This window comes from Cnephaeus nilssonii (genome assembly GCF_951640355.1).
Source record: "Cnephaeus nilssonii genome assembly, chromosome: 12".
Lineage (NCBI taxonomy): Eukaryota > Metazoa > Chordata > Mammalia > Chiroptera > Vespertilionidae > Cnephaeus > Cnephaeus nilssonii.
The window spans coordinates 55010001-55031267 of NC_137083.1; the positions used below are offsets into that span (position 1 = coordinate 55010001).

The 21267-nt window shown below is 46.6% G+C and overlaps 1 protein-coding gene across 1 annotated transcript in view; it reads left to right on the top strand.

Moving 5' to 3' along the window:
* The first annotated feature begins 1274 nt into the window (after nucleotides 1-1274).
* Nucleotides 1275-21267, top strand: part of CREB3L2 (cAMP responsive element binding protein 3 like 2) — a 115392-nt gene continuing 95399 nt past the window's right edge. The window contains exon 1 of the mRNA XM_079786206.1: nucleotides 1275-1762. Within this exon, the coding sequence (XP_079642332.1) occupies nucleotides 1661-1762 (102 nt within the window). The 5' untranslated portion in view covers nucleotides 1275-1660. The remainder of the gene's footprint in view (nucleotides 1763-21267) is intronic.

The following is a 21267-nucleotide window of genomic DNA, read 5'->3' on the forward strand; positions in this document are numbered from 1 at the left end:
CTATCTATAATAGCAGAGACCTGCCCCTTCCTCTTACCTTGATTTTATTTTTCTTCATGGTAGTTACCACTTTCTGAAATTATATTATGCCTTTTCTTTTTGTTTTTTAATCATCACCCGAGGATATTTTTTCACATTGATAATTATTTACTTATTTTTAAATGTATTTTTACTAATGAGAGAGAATCATTGAGTTGGCTCCCTCCTGTATGCCTCCTACTGGGGATAGAGCCTACAACCCAGGCATGTATCCTGACGGGATAGGGAATCAAACCGTGACCTCCTGGTTCACAGGTAGATGCTCAACCATTAGAGAGAGTGTAAGGGCGGGAGTAGGAAAGGGAGAGAGAGAGAGAGAGAGAGAGAGAAACATCGAGGTGAGAGAGACCCATTGATTGGTTGCCTCCCATAAAGGCAGGACCAGGGCAGGGGAGGTAAGCGCCCTTGACCAGGAATGGGACCTGCGATGCTCTAACCACTGGGCTACCGGCCTGACTCCTCCACTGAGACAAAAGCTCTATGAATTAAAGGCCTTTAGCTAAGGGGACAAAGTAGTATCTGCTCTAGGACCTGGAAAAGCAAACCATTGCCTCTGGTCAATAGTATCCTTGAGTGAATGAAAGAGAAAATATAATAAGGGAAGCCCATAAAAACATGTCAGCAGCAATGCATAACAAAAAGGGCGAAAATGTGAAGAATAAGCAGTGACAATTGGGTAGAACTGTGCTAATACAAACTCGTGTAAATGGAGAGTTTTTATACTTATGTATAATATGTAATTCATTTTTAAAAAATCCTGAAAGACTCAAATGAGCGAATTTACTTGAAAATAGGACAATATACAAATCTTCCATCAACTCCCTTTTGCTCTAGATGCCGTGTGCTAACTTTTTGTGGAGTATTCACAGGGAGCCTGAGCTCATCCTCCTCCTTTTATAAAAAGGTATTCTTGTCGCTATTCGATTGGCTGTCCCTCCGAGAAACCCTATTTTCATTGGCCCCAACACCGGCCGTCACCGACTCGAGCACTCCCTCCATTGGTTCGCTCCGCAGACAGCTGCTGCCGGCCTGCTTTCCGGCTGGAGGCGTTTCCCCGATGACGTCAATGGCACCGCCCGCCCACATTCCAAAACCTGGGCCGACTGTCTGCGGCCCCAGCCTTTGGGGGGCGGGACGGGCGGAGAAAAAGACTTCTGATTGGGTAGGGAAGGCGAGATGCGTATCCTATTGGTCACTGCCCTGGAGGGAGGTGGAGTCGTAGGTGGGTCCTGGAGTCGAGCTGAGGAGCTCTGGGGAGACTCAAAGTTTGTGTCTGGAGCAGGAGTGGGAAGTGGGCTTATTGAGGAGGGGTTTTTCTGGCGTTGAGAGCCGTTCTCCTCCCTTCACTTTGGATGTACACCCAGCTTTAACCCCTTCAGCCTGCGGCCTGATCCCTCGGCTGCCTGTCTCCCCCGGGGGTTTTCAGATCTCCGAGCACACGGGACGGGAGCCCTGGGCAGTCCTCTCGGGCGGGGGAGCGGACGTTTCCTTCCTCAGTGCACAAGCTACACGCACACACGCCACACGCACTCACGCGCGCGGAGCCGGATCGCCCCCCGAGGCGCCCCAGCCAGCTCCCTCCTGCGCTCAGCATCCCCGGCCCGGCGCGCCTCGGACCACCATGGAGGTGCTGGAGAGCGGGGAGCAGAGCGCCCTGCAGTGGGACCGCAAGCTGAGCGAGCTGTCAGAGCCGGGGGACACCGAGGCTCTCATGTATCCCACGGTGAGGACGCGGCGGGGCAGGGAGGGCGGCCAAGGAGGGGGAGTGTTGTCATCGGAGGAACAGCTGGGGACCGGGCACTGGGATGGACATATTTGGGAAGAGGCTTGCCCAGAATGAAGAGATCTGGGGAGAGGCGTGGTGTGTGTGTGTGTGTGTGTGTGTGTGTGTGTGTGTGTGTGTGTGTGTTTTATCTGAACAGATAAAGGTGGTGGGCAGCTGGCCCTTTTAAACTTTCAATAGTAGTGATGACACTGTTGCTTTAGCAATTTGTACCACTCCCTCCCCAGGCCTTTTCACATCTGTAGTATGATTTCCTATTGCCATCAGTATTGTAAAGCGGGAGAAGGGTAAGGCGTTTTGAGGATAATGTACCTCTGTTTCAGTTAGATTTTTGTGGGAAGGTTTTTAAAATCTAGACAAAATAAAGTAGTGTTTCCTTTCCTTCGGTGTCATATTCTCTCTTTTCCTTTACTTATTAATATTTCAACAGGTACGTGTGTGTGTGTGTGTGTGTGTGTGTGTGTGTGTGTGTTGGAAAGGCCCTTGGCATTAGGAGAAAGATTGCTTTATTTGGCTCCTGCAACTGGACAGCCAAGAACTCTGCTTCCTCCCTCTTCAGAGGAAAGATCAGCGGAGGAGGGTGGAAAGTCTGAGGCAGTGGCATATTTCAGAAAGTCTTTGGAGAAGGTGGGACAACTCACCAGCTCCTGCCTCAGAGACCCCTTTGGGGATTAAGCTGTCACAGAACAAAGACATTCTTTGAAAGTTTTCAATTTTTTGGTATTAAATTTGAAAAATGAAATTTTGTTTTTAGCAGCCAACACTGGGACTTTTTGTGAGATCTTTGTTTTTTTATAAACACAGAAGTTTGTAATAGAGAAGGGAGAAGGGGAGAGGGGGAGAGGGGGAGAGGGGGAGAGGGGGAGAGAGAGAGAGAGAGAGAGAGAGAGAGAGAGAGAGAGAGAGAGAGAGAAAACAACACTAATGAGAAAATGAGAGGCTTGGTTATTTCCCCTTCATGATTCTTTTAATGGGGTCAGTGCCAGGATATTTGAAACTTTTGCAAAATGGCCTGTAGGCTCCACCTCTTTGGCCTTTGCCTCTGCCTGACATTATTTTGGGAAAAGGGACGAGGACTCCCTATGATTCCCACCAAAGCCTTAGTGGTGGCTGAGAATGACTTGTTTAAAAAATGCAGAGTGCAGGGCTGAGAAGGAATGGTAGCTCACAAGCCAGATGTGTAGTGTGGCCTGCCAGACAGCTCACCGAGCCGGTCCCTAGGAGACAGCGTGGGCCGCATTTGGATTGGGGGCCCAGATGTGCTTCCTGTTATCAGTACAGAACTTGGAGCACATTAGCCCTCAAAAATCTTCTGATAATTGGATGCTCCAGATGTTTCTCCTACATGGGCTGCATTTTAACCATTTGCGGAGGGTAGCTCTTCTCTTTTGTTCTTAAACTCACTGAAAATGTCTCATCCAGCAACTATAATGCCACAGCGCTGAGGTTGCCTTGAACTGCTGGGTGAATTCTGCACAGGCCTCCATATTTCCTTTCTTGGGCCCTGTGGCTTGCAATTGTGAGATCTCAGGCCAGGTTTTGAGATGCTCCCTGTGACTGTAACATTCAATCCGGGCAGCGCAGCTTAGACTGCCTCTAGCATCTTCATGCACTGTTTCAGGGACAGAGGCCCTTACATTCCTTTTGGTATTAAGGGCTCCATTTTCCTCTTCATTGTTATGAAGCAGTGATGTGTGATTATTTTTCTTCTGATTTCATTTTTTAAATGATTGGATGTCCACCACTGAAGGACACATCTCTCTTCTGGGGAGCTCACTCATATAAAATGCCACTCACGATTGCCTCAAGTCTTTGGCAACAAACCATGTATATGAATTAGTGTTGAAAGAGGTGTTGGATTTACTAGCACAGAGGACTGGATTATATTCCTTCTAAACTAAGGGGACTTTGGCAGAGATTTGAAAAGAGATAACTCCCTATCTGTTTCTTGAACTCTGTTGGGTATCCAGTTGCAGAGCTGGTTATTACGGCCATTTGTCTATAATGTGGAATGGACTGACCTCCAGGTAGAAGTAGGATGGCCTGATTATGCATTCATTCAAAGGTTTACTTGTTTTTTTTAATTAACAGTTACTGAATGTCTTCTGCATGCCAACACTGTTCTAAACAGTTTCGATACATCAGTGAATAAAAGGAGGCAATAAATTACTGATCTTGAGAAGCTTACATTCCAGTGTGTGTGTGTGTGTGTGTGTGTGTGTGTGTGTGTGTGTGTGTGTGTGTAGGGGAAGATAAACAAGTGACAGACATAATAAGTAAGTGAAATAGCATGTTTGGCAATATACGTACTATGGAAAAAGTAAAAGTAGAACAAGGTGAGGGAGATGGAGGAAGGGCAAAATATGATATTGAATTGAGCAATCAGAATAAGTGTCAGATATGAGGGGATCTGAACAAAGGCTTGAAGGAGGGAGAAAGTTATTTCAGTAGGATGAAGAGCAGAGCAAGGGCCCTAAGGTGGGAGTGCACCTGGTGTGAGCTTATGGTAACATCATTTTCTATTTTAGATTCCCCCCATTTTGGTCAATTATTTTCCCTGTTACGTGCAGGTAACTTCTGAGACACAGTGCCTGTGTTTGGAATGACCCAGTAAAACTCTTCAAGTTGAGTGGATTGGGCATTATACGTATAGGGATAGGAGAGCCTGCAGGGAGGGTAAGACAGATATAAATTAGGAAAGTGGCAAGATATGATAATAGCTACCATCTATTGAGTATTTATTATCTTAAAGGGAGGGCTGGCTTCGTGAGCCTGCTACCTGTGCAGCCCCACAGGCCCCTGCACCTGGTTTATGCTCTGCTGTCACTATCTTGCAATCCTTCATAGTTTCTGAATAACTTTCCATTTTGCATTGGGTCCCACAGATCATGAAGCTGGTTCTACTGAAAGGCATTGTATGCAATGCTTTTCAAAACATTATACCATTGAACCCTCTTAATGACCCAGTGAAAGAGTCATTTTTTGTTATTTTCATTTCACAATAAAGAAAACTGAGGCTTAGTGAGCTTAAGCGACTTGGTGAAAGGTCCCACAGCTAATTATTGACAGACCAGAATTTCAATTCAGGTCTGCCTGCCTTCAAATCCCAAGTTCTTGCTTACCATTTCATAGGAAGGAAGGGTCCAGAGTTAAACAGAAAGAACAGAGTCAGAGAGGTTGGGAGAAGATGCTGAGCCCAAACGCTGCTAATGTTTAACTGAGGTGGCGGTGCCAGTCACGAAGCCTTCCTAGCGTGATCACTCTGTTTGCTCTAAATAGGGATTTACTTACCACATGCATGATTGCTAATGCCCTGTTTTAGCAAACCCGTGACCAATCTGATTTTAAAAACATAGAAGGTTTAAGTTGCCTGAGGCTGGGGGTTTAAGGTCTCTCGGGCCTTCTGTGAGCCATCAGAAACGATGCTTTTCTCAATCATTTAGTCATGGAGAAGACTTCTTGGTCCAGGAAGGACATAGGCCCAAAGTCTACAAAATAATGAAGCACGAATAGAGTGAAAATGGACTTGCTTGTTGGATCCTGAATTATTAGGGATTTGGCCTTCCTCTTAAAGCTTAAAAAATAGTTACCTATACAGATGATGAAATATAGTACTTTTATGAACGTTACTTGGGGGCCCAGAGGTCAAGAGAGGGCGGGAGGGAGAAGGAGTTATGTACACTCTACCCCTTTGTACTGTTCAGGTTTTTAACCCCTGAATGGATTTAGAAAAGGACAAATGACAATTAAAAGGCACTACATAAAACTGGACTAGAGGTAATTTTAGCCTGAATTTCCTTGAGGGCAGAGGGAGATCTGGTGTGGTATTTACACTCAATACCACTCCAGTTGAGGGAGGCCGTGGGTGAAGAATAGAGAAGCAGGAGTGCTTGGTGGTGGGCTGGAGTCCTCAAGTGGGTTTGTATGATCAACTTCCTGATCTTGATAACTTTCTTATATCTAAGTTTAATGATCTGGAAACAGGAATTTTGTCAATTATTTTATTTTATTTTTTAAAGTATACAACAGGAACTACCAAGTCTTTGTAAAGATAATGACAAGTTCTGCTTGTTTTAAGTGCAAAATTCCTATGAGTCCAGTTCTTCGTAAAATGACTTAGTTGTTATACTACTTAAATTTTGCATCCAATTGGATCTTAAAGGGAAATGACTGATCCCAGGCGGTGCTAGGTGGGGGGGTTAAGGGGATGGTCAGCCTTCCTGGTGTCCGGATGTGAAGGTCATCTGGTTTCCACATCTATCACTGATTGCCAGGATGGAGGTGGCTCAGCTCACAGGCTGATGGTTTCCCCTTCCTCTCCGCTGGTCCCGAGACGGATAGGGCCCCAGTGGGACACTGAAGCTAGTCATTTGTTGTTTGTCTCCTGTTGTTGGCCCCTGGCGAGGTTCTGGGGGAAACCTGGGTCCTTGTGGCTTGAGAATATCATCACTTCTGGTCACCTGACCTCCCCAAACTGAATAGAGGTAACGATTTCCAGTAGGAGACAAAACTCGGAAGTGTAATTTGTCTTCAAGGCCCTCCTTTCACCTTTTTTCACCTTCATCTCTTCTGTGTTTCCTTTGTTTCTTGGACCCCAAGTGCTCACTGTAATAATGTTCTCTTTCCAATATTTCCTCTTAATTTTGCTCTCAGGAAATATTTGATAAGCTTACACTATTTAACAATTATTACTTCAAATCAAAAGGTTGAACCTCTAAATGGAGAATTTAAGGCACTAGTCAGGTAACAGGGGAGAAATATTTGGGGAGTTGGTGACGAACCCTCACGACCCCTCTTCTATTCCATACATGAGGCTGTTATCCATAAAGTAGTCTTTCACATGTGTTGCTTATTTATCTGTGTTCTAGAGGATTTTTATTGGCTTGGTGAGAAACCTGTGACCTATTATATTATTGTCTCTGAAATTGTTCTTATGCTGTTAACACGAGTTGGGGAAAGGTGGACTTGGGCACAGTCCTGAAAGATGGGAATATGGTACTTGCCTTCTTTCTTGAAAGATCCTGAGTGATAATATTCTATGCAGCTCTGATATGAAGTTGTTCTTGCAAGAGAAAGAAGACATTGCATGTTGATTAATAATTGAATTAAATTACAATGCTTGTAGCTGCAAGTAACTGAAAACTGATTGAGATTGCTTATATAGTAAGTAAATTATTATGTCATATTGCAAGAGGCCTAGAAGTATATCTACTTGTTTGGTCGATTCAACAACTCCTTAGTATCATCATGGACTCAGATTCCATCCATCTATATGCAAATGCCATTTTGGGGGCAACCTGAAGGCATCTCATATCCATGTAAGTTACAGGTGTTCAACTCAAAATGACAATATCCAGAGGAAAAGAGGTTGTATCTTCCTTGTGTTCCTTCTTATGGTGGAAGAAACTTTTTTCCGAAGCCCACCAGCTGATTTCTCTTTGAGCTTTATTGTCAAGGATTGGATCACATGACCATTCCTTAATCAATGACTGGAAAGGGATTTACATGATTGGCTTAGTCACATAGGGATGGAGGAGATATTGGAGGTTCAATCACCATGACCATTTATGATGACTATTAGTAAAATAGTCTGAGTTGGCAGGTTTTTTTTATTTTATTATTAAACTAAAAGATAGTGTTTGTTTAACCAATGGCTTTTTTATCATAAAGACGGGTAGCAAATAGAAAATATTTTAAAATCCACAATTAGCCTTAGGAGCAAATACTGTGCCACTTGCAAAGCTCTGATAACATTATTTAGCTGTGCTGATAGTATCCAATGAAAGAAGACTATAGAGAGGGCAATAGTCTCTGAAATGCATGCAAAGGTTATCCTGAAGGGAGTACTGCTGTGTTCCAATTCACTCACTAGGAAATCTAAAATTAACAATATTATCTGAACTCTGCATCAGAGCTGGAGGTAGCTAGCTGAGCCTGTCATCGTGCTCACCATGCAAGACAAGAGTGACTTGTACTGTTCCAGGTTTACACAAGCTCACATCAGCTGGTGGAAAGCTGAATGTCATTTTTCAAAGAAGCTGTTTTTCCAGTTGCTTATGGCTATTCAGATATTGAGAAGGGTGTGCCTCTTTGCAGGATGGCTCTGAGCTGTCTGCTGATTGCCTTGGGAAGATGGCCCTAGGCCTTCCTGGGCAGTTAGTAGGCGAAAGGGTATGTGTGAATGATTTTGTGAATGATGGAGTAGTGTCCACAGTCCCTGCCTCTGTAGAGTTACAATTGAAAAGAAATGATGAGACCCACCATGTTTGTGTCAACCTTGCGCCTATTGCTCCATCTCCGTGCTCACCACATGCTCACAGGCTCTTTCAAGTGAAATCCCAAGTGACCTCAAATTTTCCCTGAGTGGAATTGTCTAGGTTATCCATGAGGTACATAGGAGGTGATGAACCGTTTTATCTATGGAAAACCTGAAGCCCAGAGCAATAAAGAGGTTTGCTCAGCTGGAACACAAGTTCTTCTAGGACAGGAGACATGACCTTGTCTTTTCTATATTCCCACAATGCTTAACCAGGCACAGGGTGCTCAGAGATACATCATAACTGCTCGGTGCACTTTAAGTTGAGTGAGACAGTCTTGGAAAATGGATAACCTCGATGGCCTTTTTTATTAATATAGTTTTTAAACTGCATTCTTGTAACTGTTTCTGCAAATCTGAAATTTTAGTGACTTGGGTAATTCCATGTCAGAATCTTTCCTTGTTTAGTTGAGAGAACAAGTTCTCTGATGATCTTGGGCATATTGCCTCACCACTTTGCATCTCAGTTTCTTCACATGTCACTGTCTGGCCCATAGTAGACACACTTTTCTACCCTCTCCCCCAAGTCAGGTGTCTTTTCTCTGGGACCTCAGGAGTCTGACATCATTCAGAAAGCACAGGGACCTATAATTATTCTCTCTCGTGTATCTTCATTTCCTCTCCGCCCCAACTTCTACCTTCTGCTATAAACACAGGTCTCTGCCTTGAACACATGTTTGCCAGATGCCATTACTCCTTCTTGCTCATTTTTTCTCTCTTGTTTACTGCTAGCTTTCCTCAAACAAGTGGTCAATAGCTACAGCCTTCATTTCCTCACTTTCTACTTACTCCTGCATCCTGTTTTCTGGTTTCTACTGCTGCCAGAGGTGCTCCAACTTCTCCCTAACCGCCCAGTCCAGTCTTTTCTCTGTCCTTGCCTGCTAGGCCTCATGGAAATATTTGGCGATGCTGACCACCAGGTCACCTTGTAACTCATTCTTTGTCTTCCGTGACAATCTGGTGGGTTTAATTTTTCCTCCTTCACTGGCTTCCTGACCACCTGTTCAAATGTGAGCACTTGGTACTTGGCCTTCTGTAATCTCTGTACGCTCCCCTGGGCCCCTCTATCAACTTTAATGCAGGTGGTTCTCAGATCTTTATATCTATTATTTTCAGTTGATGGACAGTGGGAGATCTTTGGATCCAAGATTATATGACCCAAGATTCCTCTGGGCCCTCATTAGCTGCAGAACAGCTCTGGTTGTGTAACCCTTGAAACTTCATGATGCGTCACTCAGACTAAGAAGAGCTGTGGTACACTTTGATCCTCCTTATCACTGCACCCCATCTATCTCAAGGAATGTTAAATGACTCAGCTTTCCTGCAGTGTAAACCTGTGAGGAGCTCACGGGTCATTACTGGGACACAGCTGTTTCTAGAGTCAATGTCACCCATCAGATGCAGACTGTGTTTTGTCTGGCCTTGTGCTTATTCTTCGGCTGGGGAAACCCATTGTGCTGTTCCCCAGAGATATGTCTCATTTTTTCCCAGGACTATGAAGGTCAATGCAAAAGTCAGACATAACTTCTTAGATCATGTGCCATATATTCCTCTGGCGCGTTAACTGCTGGTGAGCTCAGTCACAATCGCCTCACTCTCTGAATTGCATGCATTTGAATTGCTCTATTCTGGAGTAATGTGTTAATCTAAACTTTACTGACATTACTTTCATTTTTTTTTTTTTAAGAATTGAGATGGGTTACTCTGAGCTACCCAAGTTTCTATGCCTGCTTCTTGTTAGTGGCTCTTGGAAGAGAGTTTTTCTTTAGAGAATAAAGCATTTTGATGTATGAGCTCATTATAGTACAAGTTACTTCATGTCCCCGGTCTCAGTGTCTCCATCTGTAAAATGCAGCATTTACATTACACAGTCCCAAAGGTCCTCTCACTCCCAGTTCCTGGTTGAGTTGTCATGCTCCTCTCCTGGAAAGTCTCTCATCTTAAAAAAAAAGGGCGATTTAAAACAACTGGATTCTGTTGATTGCCTATTTCATTGGGCAACTAATTGGCAGCTGTAGTTTTGCATTTTGCAGCTTCTGTTTTCTGACTTAAAACTGTGCCTCAGTAAAACCCAGACAAAATAAAGAATGGAAAAACAGAGAGGCACAGAGGTAGGAAACATATTTTTAACATCAGGGAAAAAAAAAAATCCCTTTTCAGACTTCTTGGCAAATAAGAGGAGTCTGGGGGGGGGGGGGGGGGAGAGGGGGTGGGGGGAAGTCCACAAACAGTTTCCTAGTTGTCTGAGTGGAAAATCCTGGTTTTGAATATTTCATATCTTGGAAATGTCTGAATAGTTTTTGTTTAAAGGGAAATTCCTTTTGGCTGAGAAAGAGCCTGCAGGATTCAAACTGATAGGGCGATGTTTTTAGAAAGCGTGGAGGAAATAAGGCTTTGTGGTAAAGGCTTCTCACTGGCCAATGGTATTAAACAGAAATTTAAATCCATGTTTACCAATCACAGTGTTTTAATGGTTCAGCCTTTAACTCCGGCGTTCTCGCTTCCTGTCTGTGCATCCTAGGGAAGCATCTCCCACCGCGGGTCTTTCCTCCAGTTTGAGAAACGTAATGAACGGCTTTTCCAAGCCTAGACATGGTCAAGGCAGGCAAATATACATTCTTGACCTTGTGGCTCTCCCAGTGGAGTGGGAAGGAAGATATGTAAACAAGCCATTAAATTATAATCATTAAATACCTGGTATACATTTCGCATTAGAGCGGTATTCAGAGTATTTCTGGAGCACAGAGAATGGAATGACAATTCTGAAGGAGATGGAGAATTGGGGAATACTTCACAAAGGAAGTGATATTTGCAGTGGGTCCTGAGGTTTAGATAGGAGTTCTCTAGGAAGTGGGAACAGCAGGTACAGAGTAGGAATGTCTAAAATATCTTGGTTGAGTCTGGAAAAATCCAAGTAGTTTTATGCAGGTAGAGAGCAGTGTGCTCTGTGGGGAGTTTTGGGAGACAGAACAAGATCAGAAAAAGTTTGCATGCTTTGTTAACCATTTGGACATTCTTTTGTGAGGAGTAGGGTGGAAGGCTTTTAAAGGGAGCGGGATGGGAGAAGAAATATGTTTTAGAAAGCAAACCCTAGTGGTTATGAAGGATGGATTGGAGGGCAGAATTAATGGCAACAAGATTATCTGCTGGTTGTTTCATCTGTGGAGTAGATACCAAGAAGGCCTGAACAAACAGGGAGGAGCACAGGAGCACAAGGAAGGGGTAAGGACTAGACTTGGAGGCTTAGTGACCCCAGGGGGGATGATCCAGAGATATGGGAGACTTCCTGTTTTTTGGCTTGGTAACTGAGCTGATGGTGCTGCCATAGACCTAGGGAGGAAATATTTAGAGGAGGAATGGGTTTGATGGGGGAAGATAATGAGTTCAGTTTTGGACATGGGGATTCTGATGTGTTCATCGAACATTCTGGTACCTAAAAGGCATTTGGAAATTTGTGTCTGGAGTTCTGGAGAAAGATCTGAACTGGAGATGTAGATTTGGGTGTTGCGAAGCTAATATCTCATACTAGAGGCCCGGTGCACGAAATTCGTGCACGGGCGTCCCTCAGCCCAACCAGCACCCTCTATAATCCAGGAGCTCTCAGGGGATGTCCTACTGATGGATTAGGCCCACTCCCTGTGCTTCTCTGCTCTCTGTGGGGCCTGGGGGCGTCGCCAACACCGACACACTAAGGAAGCCCCAAGCCCTGCTGTCTGGGCTCTGTCTGCGGGGCCTGGGGGTGTTCCCACCGCCACTGCCCACTAAGGAAGCCCCCAAGCCCTGCTGTCCAGGCTCTGTCTGCTGGTCCTGGGTCTTTCCCGCCGCCGCTGCCGCGCTAAGGAAGCCCCCATGCCCGGCTGTCTGGGCTCTGTCTGCTGGGCCTGGGGGTGTTCCCACTGCCTCTACACTAAAGAAGCTCCCAAACCCTGCTGTCCGGGCTCTGACTGCCGGGCCTGTGTGTGTCTTCCCTGCTACCGCTGTGCTAAGGAATCCCCCAAGCCCTGCTGTCCGGGATTTGTCTGCTGTGTCTGGGGGCGGTTCCAGCCTTGCTGCTTGGTCCCCACGAACCCCGGCGGGGCTGACAGGCCCAGACACTGCAAGAAGTAGTGGAGCAGGGAGGCTGGATCCGCCCCCTCTGGAGGCAGATCCAGCCTCGCTGCTCCAGCGGACAGGCCAGACACTCCAGCAGCAGGACTGAGGGGCCTGGGCGCCACCATCTTGTGGCTATGGGCGCCGACATTTTTTGTCGTGGTGTGATGGTTAATTTGCATATTACTCTATTATTAGATAGGATAAGATGGACCTGGGAGGTCAGGTTGAGAGTGAAGAGTGTGACAGAAAGGCTGAGGACTGAGCCCTGGGGGCACTTGAGGGGTTAGCTGGGGAATTGGAATCTGCAGATGGCCCTCAGAAAGAAACAGCTGGGAAGTCTGGATACTGAGATAGTATCAGGTGGACCCACTGGCCGCCAAAGATGAGTTTGATCACAGAGCCATCAACACTATTCAAATGACAGAAAAACAGGAAAAAACTCATTGGCCCTGTTTTTGTAAGACATACTAATGGGGGCAGGTAAGGACAAATGGTTGTGTAATAAGAATATGAGTCTGAGGATGTTCCAATGGAAGGAGCATTCAAATAAATGGTTTCAAAGAAAATGTGTAGCTACAAGCAGGACTTACAAAGGGGCCTCTGGTCAAGCCCCCTGCAGGCCTCCCCATACCCCCTGCGTGCTGGTGCTGGCTTCCACCTTTGCTCTCTGCTGCCCTGTCCCTGGGATGTTGCTTTTATCTCAAGTTTGCTCTGGCCCTGGGAGGTCAGGGACGGGCATAAGAGGAGGAGCTCTGCAGCCAGGGCTGAAGTGAGGGCCTAGGAAAGGGAGCTGGAGCGTAAGGAGAATGCTGCTTCCTGTCTGCCCAGGGAGGAGGCAGCTTCACCCCTGCGGTTCTGCTGTAGTGTTGGTTTTGTGATCTCTTGGCTGCCTGGAAATTAGGTTATTTCTTATCACATTATCCTATATAATAAAAGCCTAATATGCAAATTGTCTCCTTGGGTGGTCGTTCGACCGCTCACTATGACGTGCGCTGACCACCAGGGGGTGGCGCAGAACGTGGCATGTGTCGGTGACATGCTGCGACCTCTTGTTGGCTTCCTGGGGGTGGGGGTGACGGGGACGGAGGTGTGGTGAGAATGTGGGGTGTTCACCGAGCTCACTCTCACTCCCCCTGCTACCCTCCCCTGAGACGCCAGGGCTCGCGCGCTGGGGAAGCCCCGGTGCTCAGGTGCCAGGTGCCCACGAGGAGCCTGCCCCGCACCCGCGCGGCCTCTTTTGGGTGAGCCGGGCCTCTGCTGCCAGGACCACAGGGGCCGGTCGGGCTCCCCCTGGGTTCGTGCAGGAGCTGGTCTGTGAGGCCGGCCGGGAGAGAGCACGCTGCCTGCCCGGCTTTCATGTGGCACCGCTGGGTGGCCCAGAGGTCCATGCTGGACCCTGGCCCACAGCATCTGGCCGTGCTCACCGCATCTCCATGTGGTGACTCGGACGCTATGACTCAGGCGGAGTGGGGCGCATGGGAACCGGGGGCCCTGGTGCTGCCTGGGGCCCAGAGGTTAGCTGGGACCTGCCCTTCCACGCCAGATGCTCGTGCTTCGATTGCCGGCCAGGCCTCGGGACTGTACCCGTGTACCAATTTTGTGCACCGGGCCTCTAGTTTCAGTAATAAAATGTCTTGGGAGGTTGAAGCACCTATGTTACAAGCTTATAAATAAACTAGAGGCCCAGTGCATGAAATTCGTGCACTTAGGGGATCCCTCAGCCCGGCCTGTGCCCTCTCACAGTCCGGGAGCCCTCGAGTGATGTCCAACTGATGGCTTAGTACAGTGGTCGGCAAACTGCGGCTTGAGAGCCACATGTAGCTCGCGAGCCACGGTTTGCCGCTCTGTTGACTAATGAGTTTGCCGACCACTGGGATAGGGGCTTAATCACAAGGAACAACAACAGCCTGTAATTATTGGAATTGAGAGTCTAGGTCAGTGGTTGGCAAACTCATTAGTCAACAGAGCGGCAAACCGTGGCTCGCGAGCTGCATGTGGCTCACGAGCCGCAGTTTGCCGACCACTGGCTTAGTCAGTCAGACATCCTTAGCGCTGTTCCAGAGGTAGGAGAGGCTCCTGCCACCACCGCTGTGCTCTGCAGCTCTGAGCCTGGCTTCTGGCTGAGCGGTGCTCCCCCTGTGGGATTGGGCCGAAACCGGCTCTCCGACATTCCCTGAGGGGTCCTGGATTTCAAGAAAGTGCAGGCCACACCGAGGGACCCCACTGATGCATGATCAGAGCCAGGGAGAGACACGGCATGTTGGCCAGCCGCGGAGGCATTGTGGTAGGGCTCCAGGGCGTGTCCAGCCCGCTTCGCTCAGTCCTGATCTGCGGACCCCAGCAGTAAGCTAACCTACCAGTCGGAGCGTCTGCCCCCTGGTGGTCAGTGCACATCATAGTGACTAGTGGACCTGTGGACTATCTGCCCCCATTGAGCGGCCTTAGCATATCATTAGCATATTACGCTTTGATTGGTTGAACGGCCGACCAGTTGACTGGACACTTAACATATTAGACTTTTATTATTTAGGATAGACTTAATTTTTTAGAACAGTGTTAGGTTCACAGTGTTAGGTTAGAGCAGAATGGACAGAAAGTGTTCCCACGCGCTCCTTGTTCTCTCCTCTCCATGCACAGCCTCCTCCACCGGCTACATGCCACTGTTATACACTTTTGAGTTGTGGATTCATCAACTGGGGTTACCTGTGGCAGCTTTTGGTTTTAACTTTGCTTTTAAAAATTAGTCACAGACAAGCTTCCTTTTGTAGTCCAAGAAGACAAATTGGCCCACCAGTCTTAAACATATGTTTGTGTGTATAGGATTTTTTTTGTCTTGTTTTAATAAAAACTTATTTAAAACAATTTAGGAGCAGACCTATAGATTTCAGTAGAATACCATTAAAATGTTGAAATTTGGTGTAACTACCCCTCACCCTTGCTTTCCATTTACAAATGGCTTAGGCACTGGGCACTGTCCTTGGAAAGAAATGGATCAAGGGAGGGAAACGCTATATTTTTTGTAACCAAAGAACCCGAAGCCCATCTCTGTAGCTAGGACTTTTAACTTCCCAGCCTGAGACGGTATTCATTTCTGAGGCACTGCCAGGAGTTGTTTTTCTGGTTCTGCTCTGGATTTGCAAGTTTTCTTTCCAGGGTTCTCCTACAGCCCTGACCTACATTTGGGAGCAGCTGGAAAGCCTGGAGCTGCTTCGGGGCTGAGGGGGCCCCCCTGAGGGAACCACAACCATACTCAGAGGGAGTCAAACCCACAGGGCTTGGGCTCCAGGACATTGTGTCCTAACATGAGGCACCCAGCGACCCCAAGAATCAGTGCATTTTCATGTGTGATGGGTAAGACCCTGAGAATCAGTACATTTTCATGTGTGATGGGTAAGAGAGGCAGAAAAAAAGCAGCAAGTAAACCATTTGGTCTTTCAGCTGTGTTTACACAATAGAAACTTGAGGTGGGTTGAGACCAGCGTTTGCTTTTGATTTAAATACAGACTTCTAGGAGGAAACTGAAATTAAGCCAGGCCCAGCTGAGAGGTGGGTTGGTTGAGTGGATTGAGCATGATGAGTGTTTAGCTTTCTTATTCCGACCCTTCCTATTTCTGGTGTGGGAATCTGAATGTCCTGTGGTCTGCTGATGGCTCACTCACTGGGGGAGAGGGTTGGTAGTGAAAGGAATTTTAGAGACAAAAGAGGCAGCTTTAGGGAGTCTTAGAAATAAAGAGGGTCCATGGGAAAGAACAGGTTTTTCCTATTTGGAGGCCCCTTTCCAGGGGTCCCATTTGGGGACACCCTGCCCAGATGGAGTTTGTATATGCTTCCAATAAACGTCTACATTTTTATTAAAGAAATCTGTTAGTCCACGAATTTATTCTTCATCTTCCTTGGACAAGGACTCATGAGAAGAAGTCTGCACCCCCAAACCCTATGTTTCAGTAGGAAAGGCAGGCATTTTGGAGTCAGCACAAACTTCATAGGCCTTATTACTACGGCACATTATTTGTTCAGTGCTTTCCCAGCTCTGTCGGCATGGCACTCTTAGCAAATAATGATGTCTGCCTGGTGCACTGAAGTAACGGATGAGGCTGATCACAGCTCAGGGGCCCCGTTGGCTCCAGCCTCCACTGGGAGCACCCCATAGGCACACCCGGAAAGCTACCAGAAAAGTGCCATGCACATCATAAGTATCCAATAAAATATTTGATGTATGGCCCAGCCAGCGTGGCTCAGTGGTTGAGCGCCTACCTATGAACCAGGAGGTCACAGTTCGATTCCGTGATCAAGGCACATGCCTGGGTTGTAGGCTCGATCTCCAATATGGGGCCTGCAGGAGGCAGCTGATCAATGATTCTCTCTCATCATTGATATTTCTACCTCTCTCTCCCTCTCTCTTCTTCTCTGAAATCTATCTATCTATCTATCTATCTATCTATCTATCTATCTATCTATCTATCTATCATCTATCTATCTATCTATATTTTAATTTGATGAATGAATGGATGAATGGAACTCTGGGTTTACAATATGGTTCTGGCACTCCCTACTCTGGGTATCTTTCTGAGACTATTTCACAAGGCTGTGATAGAGGGCGAGTGACATGATGTAAATAGAGTGTCTGTCTCCATGTCTTGTCTATGGTCACTACCTAGGCGATATTAGGTCACTGCCCTCCGTTTTTCTACATCAGTAATTTCAGGGAAGCATATGAAGAAAATCCTTGCTGGATTCTAAACTTCAAGAAAAAAATTAGTGCTAGAATAAAGCCTCTCTAATTGTTTGTATTTATTTATTTTCTCCTGTTTTATTGAGATATAATTGACATATATCACAAATGGACAACATAATGATTTGATATTTGTGTATATTGTAAAATGATCACCACAATAAGTTTAGTTAATATCCACCACCTCACATAGTTATAATTTTTTCCGAATGATGAGAATTTTTAAGATCTGTTGTCTTAGAAGCTTCTAAATATGCAACACAGTGTTGTTAACCATAGTCATCATGTTATACATTTCACCCATAGGACTGATTTATCTTATAACTGGAAGTTTGTACCTTTTGACCACCCTAATTGTGACCAGACATTTAGGAGGGAAAATACCCCAAAAGTTCCCTTAGTTCCTCCCTGAATCTTTTTAGGTTTAAGGCCCGGTATTGATTTGCATGACCGGATTCACACTTCCATGTTTCAGGCACCTGCTTCTGCAGAATTGACATTCTTTGTAGGTTTTGACGGGGTGGGTTGGTGGCAGGTGTCACCAAGTCACAAGAGGGAAGGCAAAAAGAGGCAGCCTTTTCCCTGACCCTGTCATTCCCCGAAATAACCGTGTATGACTGGACATTGAGATCATTTACAGTGTTGTTCTAATATACATAGCATTTCTGGGGGTGACTGTGATAGGACTCCATTAACACAGGGGAGTGGGGAAGGAACTGTAAGTGAGGCCAGGACCAGCCCCAGTGGGCCCTCCCCACAGCATCCGGGAGAAGTGTGGAGGGCTCACTCTCGTCTGCTGTGACGCTCCCGTCCCCTGGGCCTTTCCAGCAGAGTAGCGTTGAGTGCTATTGATAGGCTGGAGCAAAAGGCACTTAACCCACAACACCCTCTCCTTCTGACCCATTCCCTGAACTACATTCAGCTTTTGACTTTCCAAAGTAGTCGATGTAAGTAGAGTTCAGTGAGACAACTACCCTGAGTCTGCTTTCTTGGGAAGCAGGGTTCTAAGTTGGTCTTCTCTGCCTTCCTTTTATCTGGACCAACCAGCATTCTATCTGCAGAAATTTCAGGAGTTCTAGCATGAGAATGGACCCCCTCCCATAATGCCTTCTGATTATTTTGGCAATTTCAGTTGGGGTTTGGGAGGGCACTGCTAGAAACCTGTGCCCAAATCTCCATCTTCTCCAGAAGTTGTGCATTATATTTCAAACAACAACAACAACAAAAAATCATTGCTGGTAATAGGATTGATTGTGAAAGAGACCTCCTTAGTGACAGAGGCTAACGAATTTGAATGTGTTACCCGGTCCTTCTCTATTAGCTACATTACTGCAAAACAGCTGGCAGCTCGGGGGACTGGTTAGCCCTTCATTGGTTTTTCATGAAATGCAGACGACTTCCCATGAAGTTTGTTCTATGATATTTGCCAACCAAAATAAAAGTATCCTGGTGGGTAGATTTTTTTTTTCTTCTCATTGCCCTTTTGAGAAACTGTTACCTGAACCAAATATGCTATTAGGAAAAAAAAAAAATCAAAACCAAGAACAAGAGTTTCAAGATTGCAAGTGTATATGTCACTTAGCTTGAAGTACAGTAATGGAAGCATTTAAGGACCTCCTTATCTTCTGAACCAAGAAGTCCTGAGCGGGGCCTCCCAAGACTGGTGTAGTGGTTGAACAGTGCCAGTGGGGCCCAGGATTGTCCCACCTTTTCATTCTGCCATCTTTAGCAGGTAGACCCTTGTCCTCATGGGCATTGCCTCATGACTGCAAAATGACTGCTTCACCTCCAGCATAACATCAGACTCCCCGGTACAAAGAAAGTGGGAGGGCAAAGCAGAGGGGGGTGGTACCTGTATTAGGAAAGCCAAGGCTTGCTCTGAGGTCCCCAGCAGAATTCCCCGTAGGTTTCACTGCTCACCCCTTGCCCCAAGAGAGGCCAGGAAGGCAGGTGTTTTAGCTGGATACTCTGCTACCCTGAACAAGATTGGCATATCTGAGAGTGAGGAGGGAGGGCAAGATGAATATGGAGTGGTCAAGCAGCAGTGTCTGCCACATTACAGAATACCATTTTCCCAAACTGGGAGAGCCATAGGTCAGGTGAGGACCTCAGAGATGGCCAAGCACAACCCATTCATATCACAGATAAGGGAACTATTTATTTCTTTTTACTTCTGCGCAGTGTGTCAAAACCCCAGTTGTACTTTTCAGCACTCCGGGGCTGGGCTGCTCATCCCCTGTGCCTGGAATGTGAGTGGGTTATAAGGAGGTCCCTTTCATTGGAGAGGAGCGTGGCAGGGACACAGGTGCTGTGTATATGGGAATCAAAAGGTCTGATTATGCTTTCTCAGGAAAAGCCGCTGGCCAACAATAATTCCTGGGCCGCCTCTGAGTTCAGAACCTGGAATCCGGCCTCCTGGAATGATCACAAAGGCTGTAGAAGGAAAACAGCCCTGCCCTTGAGGAGCCAAGCCTGGCAAGGCTGCCAGGACAATCGCATGCACGAGACAAAGCCGAGCCGCACGCAAACGGTGAAGAACGTCCAGGGCAGGCCCAGGAGCCAGGCTTGGAGGAATTGGCTTTGAGCAGGGATTTGTGAAGGTCTGTTATTTGGTGGAGAGCGATGGTGTTTAAAAGTTTGAGAGTAAGCAGCTTTGCTTGGTTGGAGCCGTTTAATAATACTGCCCTGAAACCTGGTGTGTTTTCTGTAGAAGAGCAGCCTAGAGCCGACCGTGTTAATGGACTCTTTGCTGTGTGCAGTGGAGGTATTACGTGAGCTGGCGTTCCTGGAACATGCCTGGACGACCACCAGCTCTGCACCAGCTTTCCCTTTGACCTTTTGATTTCAATCCTCTTATCCCCTCCCCTCATGTTCTAGGGTTGCCTGGAGCCCCGGCATTTTGTTTCTGTCCTTGCTTCTCGATCCTTCGTTGGGGGTCCAGCGGTCTCCTCAGTGCTGGCCCTGTGTGCCCGATAGCACTCTGAGGGCATTCTCCATCCTTGGCTCCGGGCCATGTGGTAGAAGAGGCAAAATTGAGGGGACCCTTGTCTCAGAGGCTCTTATACCTCACAGTGGACCAGGTGGAGATGTTTGATGGTGACAGTATCTAGGTGGCTTGGTTGGCTTGGGCTGCTTTCACAAAATATAAATTGGGTGGCCTAACAACAGACTTCTATTCCTGAGAGTGTGGAGACTGGGAAGTCCAAGATCAAAGTGCAGCAAATTCTGTTCCTGGTGAGAGCGCTCTTCCAGGCTTCTTGCTGTGTCCTCACATTGTGGGAAGAGAGAGAACAAGAGTGAGAGCGAGAGTGAGAGCAAGAGAGGACAAGCAAGCTCTGGTCTCTCTTCCTCTTCCATTAAGGGCACTAATCCTATCATGAGGGTCCCACCATTGTGACCTCATCTAATCCTAATGACCTCCCAAAGGTCCCATCTTTAAATACCATCCCATTGGGGATTAGGGTATTAACATATGAATTTTGGGGTGACACAATTCAGTTCATATCACTGGGTGTTCACTAGAGTTTCATGAGGCTTTCAAGGGACAAGTGGTAGTGGCCAGGGCAGTGTGCTTTCTGCTGGAAGAAACTGTGAGACTTGGAACCCTGTAGAGTGGTAGCTCTTATGCTGTGTCTGTGGATTCATGGGGGTCTGGGAACCCCCTGAAATGCTCTCCAGGATACTGACATGCAGAGCATGTGTGCATTTTCCTTACATTTTCAAAAGGTATTCATGGCCCCGAAGTGTTAAGAGGTAATGTCCTGGAGAGTGAACTTGTAACGTGGAGGCTGAGAGGGATCAGTTCTAAGCTGAGAGGGATCAGGTCTGTGCACAGTGGTGTCCACTGTGCGCATGAACAAGAACCCCCACCGGGGTGCTGTCCAACCCCCAGAGCATTCCAGAGAAGGCCTGCTCCCTCCTGCACTGGGCACTAACTACCCCCTGACCACTGACAGGTGAGCTTACACCTCCAAACTAAAGGGAGGGTTTCACTGGGATGCTGCCCCATGTGTCTCATAACCCTTTGTCTTTGTTTTTTTGTTGTTGTTTTTTGTTTGTTTGTTTTTTTAAACAAGCCCCTATTTTGGAGAATGCCTAAAAAATGAGTGGCTTACATCATAAGTCAAGAAACCATCTTGCTTATTAAAGACATTTCACAGTATTCTCAAGATTCTTATTCAAAGTAGGAAAAAGTTAAAGCCGTCTTCTCTTATCATTAGTGGAGGGCTCTGGTCCTCATGTTCATTCACAATAACAGCCAGGACTAAAGGGAAGCTCTCGCCCTGATTTTTCTACTACCTGGTC